At 33.7% G+C, this 11139-nt stretch overlaps 1 protein-coding gene across 2 annotated transcripts; it reads left to right on the top strand.

The window, feature by feature from the left end:
* Positions 1-247: 247 nt before the first annotated feature.
* On the top strand, positions 248-10891 carry LOC130797485 (rhomboid-like protein 19). Of its 2 annotated transcripts, none has more exons than XM_057660084.1 (9): positions 248-453; positions 1262-1358; positions 1692-1816; positions 6224-6284; positions 6420-6586; positions 9496-9610; positions 9748-9950; positions 10048-10182; positions 10312-10891. In XM_057660084.1, the coding sequence occupies exons 2-9, from the start codon at positions 1335-1337 to the stop codon at positions 10397-10399; spliced, it is 918 nt and encodes a 305-aa protein (XP_057516067.1). In that variant the 5' UTR covers positions 248-453; positions 1262-1334; the 3' UTR covers positions 10400-10891. The 2 variants fall into 2 exon arrangements, with proteins under 2 accessions (XP_057516067.1, XP_057516068.1); XM_057660085.1 differs by lacking the exon at positions 248-453 and adding an exon at positions 833-1180 and having other exon boundaries at positions 10312-10832.
* Positions 10892-11139: the final 248 nt, after the last annotated feature.

The raw sequence follows: 11139 nt of genomic DNA, 5'->3' as shown, positions 1-11139 counted from the left end.
CTCTTTCTAAGGGTGTTCAAAAATATCCGGTTTGAAAAATCCGATCCGGAATACCCAGTATCCGATTTTTAAAACCAGATAAATTACCCGGTTTACTAAATTCGGATAATTCCAGTCGAGTAGCCAGTTTTAAAATCGGGTATTCGGGTCAGATACGAATTGCAAATTTTGGGAAACCGGTTACCCAGTATTCGGTTTGTATTTTGTTTTAAAAAATTTATTTTCAAAACCATAAATTGGCTAAATCAACCTTGGGCCTTTTGAATTCCCCTCTTCATTCTTGCTGGCTGCTGCTTGCATCTTCAAATTCGTCCAGACGCTAGACGGTGAGACGGCAGACTCCCATCTTATTCAATCTTCACGCCGTCATCTTGCTCTTCTTCACCATTCACGTTGAGAAGTCGGCAAGAATCCAAACCACTGCCATTCTTCTTCTTCACCGTTTTTAATTGGGTAAGTTTCTTTCAGTTCATCACCATTCTTTTAGTTGATCACCATTCTTCTTCTTCTCAAGATTTTCTTAATCCGAAACAAACCTGGTTTTTGGTACTTATTTAATTTTCTTTTTGCCATTTCGATTTTGTCACAGAGATTTAGCCATTTTCGCATTTTCGCCATTTTCGCAGATTTAGCCATTTTGGTACTTATTTAATTTAAGTTGGATTTTCTTCATTAGTTAGATTTTCCATTAATTTGCCATTGAATCTACATGAATGGATGATATATTGAATATTGATATGTAAATTATGCAAAAAAAGGAAGTCTGTATTAGTTTGCAAGGTGATTGATGAAAGTGAACTCCTATTGCTGGTAATCTTAATTGAATTCTGATATTTATGTTTAATATTTTGAAGTTGAATTCTGATATTTATGTTTAGTATTTTAATTTTTAATAGTTATTTCTAGAGATTTAGAATTTGAATATTATATAAAAAAATGTTAAAAGAAATTGGAAAAAAACACAATTTTTAGAATACAATCAAACCGGATATCCGAGATCCGACCCGGTTGATCCGGGTCACAATTTTGGGTACCAAAAAAGCAGGTACCCGGATTTCCGAATCCGGGTTGACCCGGTACTCGGTTTTGAACACCCCTACCTCTTCTTTCTATTCCCATTGTTCTGCAATTCGTATTCAAATTTCTTCATCAATTAGAAATTAGAGATCAACAAAATCAGGTAAAAAAAGTCGTTTTTATCTCATCTATAGATCTGACGTACAAAATTATTGATCCAATTTCTATCTTCTTGATTTTGCAGCTCAAATTCAGATCAAAACATTTTCAAAACTAACCCAGATTATTGGTGCAATAGAACTATTTGTGCTTGGAATATGAGTACTCTGGCGCTTTCTGGGGTATGATTTTTGGTTCTTTTTTGAATTTGATGTTATAATGCTAATTCGATCTATGATTGTTAATTATCTTATTGTAATTTTTCAATTTATATTTGGGTTTTTAAAATTCTGTTGGTATTAATGATTTTAGTTCATAGATTGATGAATGTTAATTGTCTTACGGGAATAGTTCATTTTGATGATGCAATTTATGATTGGGTATATGACCGACATTTAATTTGACTATTGAATTCTAATTAGAGGTGTTTATTTAGTATGATTTCTTTTTTTTCTTTTCAATTATAATGATACTATCTTGCTAATTAGATCTAGGAATGCTAATCATGTGTTCAGGGGGGGAATTTACTCACTGGGTTTACCAAGCTCTGCAAAGGGCTTGCCGTAGTGCTTGTTGGTGGCCACATTGTTGTTCAGCTGTTTCCTCCTGCGGTTACTTATCTTGCTCTTATTCCTGCAAGGTAAATTACATTGTCCTTGCTCATATATTGTGTGTTTTTTTTTAATGTTTCTAGTGTAATATTTCTGATTGTGGAGTTGTTAACTGGAATTGGCACAATTTGATGTTGTATTATTGTAGAATAACATTTTGTATTTAGGAGACTTCACTGGTTTGTTCAATGTAATGTTGTGGAGTAGTACTTTATCATTATGTTTTTATTATAGGAAAATTACCGTGAATAATACAACCTTTTGTTAATTTCCCTACAATAATACCAACTATTGATCAACCATGAATAATACCAACTTAGGGGGTTATTTTCCTAGAATAATACCAACTTTAGTTTATTAACTAATTTACCAATTTTTTTTGTCTTATAATCACCTATAGTTTGATTTTTAACATATTAGGGATTTTCTAGGAAAACACCTCTTTAAGTTGGTATTATTCATGGTTAATCAATAGTTGGTATTATTGTAGGGAAATTAACAAAAGATTGTATTATTAACGGTAATTTTTACTTTATTATATCAATCGAACCTATGGGATCATGTTTGATAATTACAATATGTTTTGAAGAAAACATAAACTAAGCAACCTTTGGCATTTATATTTTCTTAAAAGGACAATATATACAATTTTTGGAGGTTGTTAAGGAGATAATCTAGTTGATCTCTTTCATTAATCAATTATATTTTCTTGAATGGCATTATCATTTTCTTGAATGAAAAGGATGCTTTGTATTGACAATAATGTTGCTTACACACTATAGAGTCTTGAGCCACTCGAAGTACTCGCTAATCAATCATGTAATACAACAAATTTAATCTTACTTTTTATACCATTATGACTACATTGTTTGCATCTTCTATGCAATGCTAGTAGTAAATATCCATGCCCAATCCTTCCAAACACCCAAACATAACCTTTCTACCATCATAGTACAAAAATACAGTAATGATCACAGATGCGGTGGTAACAGGATTCCGCCAAATATCTGCCTAAACTATGTAATATCACTTGGAAGTTGGCTCGATGAAAAATGCGGTTTTTACGCCTTTACGATCTAATAATACAACCTTTTGTTATTTTCCCTACAATAATACCAACTATTGATCAATCATGAATAATACCAACTTAGGAGGTTATTTTCCTAGAATAATACCAACTTTAGTTTATTAACTAATTTACCAATTTGCAAACCTTTAAGATACGTGATACGATTCAACCTTGTTTTTGCACTATGCCTACCACCACGACAGCCATCCCTAGCATAAATTGAAAATGCATCCATTCTTTTCCAATATGAGTATGTGGGAGTCAAAAGCCAAATTAGGATTTAAATTCAAGCACTTACTAGCAATTTCAAGGATCGAGTTAAAATTCTTTTTGATATGTAAGAGGGCCGAGGGGTTAAGGAAATGTAAAAGATAGAATTTTATTGTTTGAGATAATGATTTAGCTAGTTGGGATTTGAAATATTAGCAATTTCAAGGATCGAGTTAAACTTCTTTTTGATATGTAAGAGGGCCGAGGGGTTAAGGAAATGTAAAAGATAGAATTTTATTGTTTGAGATAATGATTTAGCTAGTTGGGATTTGAAACTAGATCCTATTATCTAGCACTTGCTTTAAGTAAGGCCCTGCCTGAATATGGAGTAATAGGGATAAAAAAATACAGTGATCATTTATGGGCTGTTTTATGTGCCTGGATTGAGGTGAAATATTTATTAGAAATTTTTTCCTTAAATAATATTACCCTGCCCTTCCTAAGGGTAATGATTACACGTAACATATTCACTTCACACTGATTTTGTTTAATTAAATATTTGCTGTATCTCATTACTGTCCATATCCATACAACTTCATTGATTGTTTGAAAATTTTGTTTTTGAAATATTTAATTCCCCCCTCTCTCTCCTCCCAATTTCTCTATTTTTTTTATAAATAGGTGAATTATTCAATATGAATTAAAGGGACATCATATGAAGTTGTCAACATAAAAAATTCCGAGGGGAAAAGCCATTGTCAAACAAATGATGTGAGTGCTCCCTTTTAACAGTACCGATCAAGTGGACTAGACCACCAAATACACCTAGACAACACCAAAGGGCCAGGCCCAAATACACCACGACCTAAAGGGTCAAAACACCCTGGGTAAAGCCACAATCTAGCCCACTAAGTACACCTAATACTTGTTGGCACATCAAAAAGACCTAAGAAAACTAGGCCCAACACTAACAATGACCTAATGGGCCAACACCACTAGGGCAAAACAGGAGACTACCAACAAGCTGCTGCCACATCAACCACACCACCTTTGACACCCGCCAATGTTTCCCACAAAGTAGCCACCTCGAAAAGAAATACGTGAAGCCGCGAGCCACCAGTACAAAAAAGGAAGAGTGAAACACAAGCACTACCTCGACTCTTGACAAGCCAAGAGGGAACGACCAATGCTGTAAGACCCTCAACATGTGGAGGCGGACCTCAATACCAATTGTCACTGGGGAAGTGTACAAAATGATTCTCACAAACTCAACCTTGATGTAACAGGGCAACGACCACTAACAACACCATCAGATGCTCCTGATGTACAATTCAATGACTTTCCACCGTTACCCCTAAACTTAACAATCACAAATGAGGTTCGTAACCCCTAAACTGTACAACACCCAAAATCCACTTGATGAAAACCAAGAATTTCAACCCATCACCACCTAGCTCAATCATAAACTAGAGGTCCCAAAACTCACCATCACCCAACACTAGCAGCCCTTCATGCACCCAAAAACACCATACATCACAACACCACTAGCCTTTCATTCACCTGCCATCACCTAGCCCCGAACAAAATACCAGAAACCCAAACACACCATCACCCAACCACCAGCAACCCTTCCTACACCCAAAAACACCCTCGCCAAAACAATTCGAAAACCAACTCAGATACATCACAACACCAGCATCCCTTCACTTAACCGGCATCACCTAGCTCCAAACGAAATACCAGAAACCCAAAAATACCATCACCCAACCACCAACAACCCCTCACGACGCAGCCAAAATCTCTTTCGCTAGTACAGTTTGAAAAACACATCTGAAAGCACCATTAACAACCACCTAATTTTATAGTTTCTTCTCCATTAAATTCTCAACTCATTGCTCAAGTAATGAGAAAGTATGTAAGTCCTTTTAATTTCGTTGTAATTTAAAGTAATTTGTTGTTAAGTCATAAATATTATTTTTTCCCCTATTTTTTGCACGAAATTTTTGTTCTTTAATTCTTAATATTGTATATGTCCAACTTTCTTCTCTTGATTTAAGAATAAGTTGGCAAAATTTATTTTTGATGAATTTTTTCTTGTTTTAAAATATTCGTCTTTGAATTTACATGTTTCAATGATTTCTATTTGTTTTTCATTTTCAAAATTATTCATGTCTTTATTATTGCAATATTTGGATGATTTCACACGTGTTTTTTTTGATGAATTTCAAAAGATTTAAAGACATGAAATTTTATGAATTGATTAGGGTGCATGTATGAGAAGCTTAGGATAGTGATGATTGATAAAGTTTGGGTACTTATTACCTTGATACCAAACTCAAGCAAAAAAAAAAAAAGAAAATTATCCCCTTAATCAATACTTCAATAATATTTTACATGAAAAATTCCATGTGATTTAGTTTTGTTCGATGCCTAAATGAGTATTCAAAGTTTAGTGTTTAACCTCGAACGTTGAAGCTCTCACTATTCATAAGAAGATGCAAAAAATAATTCTAGGCTACTTCATTAAATTTATGTTCTTTTGTTTAAGAAACTTAACTCCACAATTTTGCATTGTAGTGTCATAACTCATAGCATTGAGCATTATTTTATCTAAACGAGAACTCGTAAGATCTCTTGAAAAATCTGAGCTAAGATCGTTCTATCCTTAGATTCATTAAAATTATCACTGGAGCTTTTTTTTCTGGAAACCTAAAATAACAATACCATTAACCATCCCTGGCTTCTTATTAGCATTACAAGCTTTTTATGGAGCTTCTTAGGATGTTGAAGATGTTGTTGACTTTTTATTGAATTTTGAACCTCAAAATTAGAACTCTTGCTTTTCAACGATTATTAATTGAAAGAAATGACAATATGAATACACTAATGAAATAATTAAAAATGTACTAAAGCTGTACAATCTTCTAGTGTTCCGTGGTACTAGGATTTAGTTATTGATGAGTACTTAAAGTATTATGAAGTTTCCAACTTTAATATATTCTTGAAAATATGTATTCAATATGTAAAGTTTTAAAGACTGATTGGAAATTTTTGTTGCTCTGTTTAGTCGATTTTTTGTATGAGAAGTTGTGGTTGTGTATGTACTTTGATTCCAAATTTTATATGTCATTATATTTGCTAACTTTTTGATTGTCAGAACCATTCCTTTTGCCTGGAACCTCCTAACAGCTGGTTATGTTGAACAAACAATATATGGGGTATGTGCAACGTGTTTTGTCATTCAACTTGTTCAATGCTGTTATATATATATATATATTTATGCATATATTATGAATGATGAAATTAATCTTAATATTTTTTTCCTTTTTGGTTTCATTATGTTTAAACTCCAGGTGGTTGTTAGTGTATTTGCTCTGCTTTTCATTGGAAAGCTACTTGAACCAATCTGGGGTCCTAAGGAATTTGTGAAATTCATCTTTATCGTCAACCTGCTCACTTATATTTGTGTCTTCATTACAGCAATTGCTTTGTACTTTGCAACTAGGGTGGAAGCTTACCTGTAAGTACTGTGAATTTTTCATAGTATTCTGTTTGGTTTCTAATCATTGTGCAAATTGTGTTATCTTATACCATGTGTGAGGTTTAATAAGCATATTGAAGCCTAACATTGCTCTAGTAATCTGTATGTTACATGTGGATATTCTCAAGTTGATTGTGCAACAACAACATTTCATTACCTAAATGTTGTTAAGTGGCTTCTATCTAGGGTAACTTTTGGGAGGGTCGAATATACACAATCTTGCCCTTATCAATGATCTCAAGTATAGTGTCAAAAGTGGTAACGATTGCGATAACGGTAATTAATTAATGATGTAGTAACGGGAGGAATGCAGGTAATGAAATGGTTAACCCTTGATAGCATACATATCTCCAACTTTACATAAATAAAAAATGTTCATGACTTAGCAGGCCATTTACTAGAGTCTATTATAATTTGAAAATGAAAGAACTGTAAATCTCTAACTCTATTAAAAATGGACACGATGTGATGATATTTGTTTAGACAAATAAATCAACATAAATCTATTAATACTAGAGTAGCAAAAGCAGTAGAACAATTATAAAAATTGTAATCTATATCACATTAGATTATTTGGTGTCTATTGTTAATAGGCACAGGGTGAGTGTTTTGCTATCATAAAACATTGTTGAGATGTTGCAATTACATACTCATATTGTTATACCTCACTAACTAGTCTCAAACAATTTAGAAGCTTGTTAGTTGTCCATTGAAATGAGAATTCATTCCTTAACTCTATGTTTTCAATTGCTTGTCAATGTGTTATATACAAACAAAAGTTTATTTCTCATGTAGTGTTTGTGCATTTCAAAAATTGGTTGCTTATCAACCACCATATGCATTGTGATTATTAAAGTTGAAAATTAAGAGAATGTTATTTTTGTGGAAGGTAAGAAATAGTTGTAAAGTGATGGGAAAGAAGAAATAGAATAATTTGTCCACTCAGTATGGGGGTAAATATTTACTCCATTGGGATGGAGGGGAAATATTTCCCTTCTCCCCCAAAATAAGGGTGATCGTCTTCCTTTTTCTTCATGTTCCTTATACCTTTATATTGTTTATTCTTTCTCTTCTCTTTCAAATTCACCTCTGCTTCCCTTTATATATATAGTTTAACTTTTATCACCCCCTTAAATATTTCCCTTAAATACAAGCATGCCGTAACAATAGATCGCTAATCTAGATTTTGCCAGCAAAAGCTAAGGATCTTGATGTTCATTTCACTCGCCAATATCATAAACCCTCAAATTTGAGGATCTCTCAAACAAAAAAAGATATATGGAAAAGTTACCAAGCATGAACTTCAATTTAGTGTGTTCTGTTCAATGAGAATGGAAAGTATCAATGATATGTCTTGCAAAATGTGGAAATATGATCTCAATTTCAACGTCTATCACCTTGGACTGTTGGGTATATTGTCATTTTGCTCAAGAGGTGCGATTGATTTTTACATAGGCCAGGTTCATCGGCAAAATCTATGGTTGATACTTAGTCTCTAACAACCTTCATTTAAGTGAAAGCATTGTTACCTAGATGGGAACAATACCTTGGAGCACAATCTAGAGTCTGCTGGGAATGATTGGGTATGAGATACATTATATATAGTTAATGCATTTTATAACAAAAGCAAACGATTGGTTTTCTGCTCTAAAATTTTCTCTTTGCAAGTTTTTAGGCTCTATCTCTACGATACTGTCCTTCCTCTACTTAAAAGTTTAATAGGATGCCATAAAAATATTGGTACGTTGGTTGTGGTTTGCTAAACCATGACTATACCTTGAGTGATTTGGGTCATGTTTTGTTGGCGATGTGGGATGGACGTTACGGAGTCGTGGAATGAGTCTACGTCCACGTTTCAGGTATCAGTGAGTGATAGAAAGCAAAGGGTTTCAAAGAACTACTATGGTTTCACTCACCAAGGAATTGATTGTAAGTAGATTGATTGAAAAGGATTCACTCACCTTAACAATAAATCACCAATTCAGATTTCACCCACCAAAGCTAAGGATATTGATGTTCATCTTATTCGCCAATAGCATAAACCCTTAAATTTGAGGATCTCTTAAACAGAAAAAGGTATATGGAAATTTTTCCAAGCTTAAACTTCAATTTAATGCCTCGGTAAACATTAACATACAACCCTTTGTTATAGCTAAAATAAACCTACCGTGATTAGGACCAGTCCCTAGTTAAGTTCTAGATTTCCAGTAACACAAGGAAACTTTATAAACTCTAAAAATAATGAATAATAAACGTAGTCAGCTACAGAGTGGAGAACCTTTTGCTAATCAATAAGGAAAATAAACTCTTCATTGAAAACTAAATAACAAAAAAGAAATGCCAACTAAACTATAATATATAATTGACTTGGACTGCAAGACTCCAAATCATGTGCAAACTGCAAACCTTGTTCTCCTTTCTGCTACTGCTGTTTCATGCGAAAACACTGTGCCCTTTGCTGCAGTCTGAATTCTTATGCTTCATTAGCATTATTTTCACGAGATTTGTGCTTCCTGTTTCCTGGACTGCTCTCCTGCACCCAACTTAGTATTAGGCACATGTCCCTCCATATTCACAATTTTGATCACCTCGTTGCTTCTGTTTTGTTGCCTTCGCCACCCAACCACCCCTAAGTAACATACTAAAATTTATATTAGCTTGTAAATTATGTGCTAATGTTTTGATAACAAGTTAGTACCTTATTCAGTATTCTTTTTCTCTTGAACACATGCATTAAGGTCTGCAGGATTATTGGAGGTTGTAATTTTCTCTTTTGGTTGTATAAGTTTAAGTTTTTGCTATTTTCCAAACATAGCTGGCATTTCTGTCTGTTTCAGTGAAGTAGATGGGTAATGATACTAATGCTGCCCATTTTCATTCTGATGTAGTTATATGCCAATCTCTGGCTTCCATGGAGTGCTTTCAGGATTCTTGGTTGGTATAAAACAAATTGTCCCAGACCAGGAACTTTCTTTGTTCGGCATTGCAAAAGTTAAAGCTAAGGTATCACCAAACATATTTTAGCTCCAAACAATATTTCTTCTACCCCTCGATCGATATTATGAATAAATTCCGAGTTATCAAATCATAAAATGAAATGTAAATTCTGATTATCACACCTTTATGTCGTCAATACGCAGTGGCTGCCATCTATAATGATTCTTTTGTCCGTCACTGCAAGCTTTTTCTTGGCAGAATCAGCGGCTTACCTTCCCATGTTAATGTTTGGTACATATATGAGTTGGATCTACCTAAGATACATGCAGAGAAGACCAGAAACCAACTTCAGTGGTGATCCAAGTGATGAATTTGCATTTGCCACGTTTTTCCCAGAATTTTTAAAGTAACATCATGCTTTGTGTATTCAATCCAGCAAACTTTCTAATTTTTTCATTTAATTATGTTTTCATTTGATCCTATTTACTGCTGTCAACATGCAGACCTGTGATTAATCCTATTTCTTCTATTTTCCACCGAATGTTCTGTGGAAGATCTGAAGCTAATGAGGCCAATGGTTATGTCCTGGGAGGAACTCCCCTTCCCGGATCCGATACTTTTGAGGCTTCAAGACGAAGGTTGTTTTATCTTTCTTTTTCGACAACTAGTTGTTCATGTTAAATGGTTTATCATCCCATACGGCTGCGTTCTTTTATGTTTCAACTCTGGCTTTTTGAGCCATTAACCCTATCTGTTTTAACTTACAGAGAAAGAGGTGCTCGAGCACTAGAAGAAAGGCTGGCTGCTGCAAAAGGCGACGATGGATCACACGTAGATGCCTCTGAGGAAGTATAAATGTGAGTCTGTGACAATGTTTTCAGCAAGTTGCTAATTGGTTGTGTCAATGTAGTATGAGATGGATTCCTTGATTTTAAAGAAGCAACATTGTCAAACGTTTTGACTCCGAATGATAAACTTCATTACTCTGGTTTTCGTGGTATAATCTTCTATGGGAATACATGTTGATATCAGATCCATCAGAACACCTCCAAATTGTTCGGGAAAAACTTGGAATGACGGGGAACTTCATATTTGAGTTGATTTTACAAACTGTACTAGTCCACAGTGTTTTAATATGTTTTTGATGGACGCTTTGCCAATTCATTGATATTTTGTTAGCATGATATAGGTGTTCAAACAAAGGTTTCTCTGCCTTTATAGAGCAAGATAATATTTTCCAATATTGATATTTTGTTGTTAGCAAGTTGGTTTCATTTATTTGTTGATTTGTTTTTTCGTTTTTTAGGTATTTTTGATAGATTTATTTTTCTCAAACTTTTTCCATTTTTCAGACCATAACTTGTTTGAATCAACAAGTTTGATAAATTTTTCATCTTTTCGTCTTCTTTATTTTTCTTTGTTCATAAGTAAACAAGTTTGATTCCTTTATTTGTTGATTTTTTTTTCTATTTTAGGGTAATTTTGACAGATTTATTTGTTTAATAATATGTATTTCGTGTGGATAGTATGTAATTTTTGGTGTGAACAATATGTAATTCTTTTGTTACATTTATGGAAACTTATAAGAACAAAGC

The sequence above is a fragment of the Amaranthus tricolor genome, chromosome 13, assembly GCF_026212465.1.
Source record: "Amaranthus tricolor cultivar Red isolate AtriRed21 chromosome 13, ASM2621246v1, whole genome shotgun sequence".
Taxonomy (NCBI): domain Eukaryota; kingdom Viridiplantae; phylum Streptophyta; class Magnoliopsida; order Caryophyllales; family Amaranthaceae; genus Amaranthus; species Amaranthus tricolor.
Note: the sequence above shows the minus strand (reverse complement) of the source record. Positions and strands in the feature narration are given on the sequence as shown.

Bases quoted from the DNA above. Each gene is read 5' to 3' on its own strand.
- LOC130797485 (XM_057660084.1), top strand. From the start codon at position 1,335: ATGAGTACTCTGGCGCTTTCTGGG. The intron at 1,359-1,691 runs GTATGATTTTTG...TCATGTGTTCAG, and splicing joins GTACTCTGGCGCTTTCTGGG to GGGGGGAATTTACTCACTGG. The intron at 1,817-6,223 runs GTAAATTACATT...TTTGATTGTCAG, and splicing joins CTTGCTCTTATTCCTGCAAG to AACCATTCCTTTTGCCTGGA.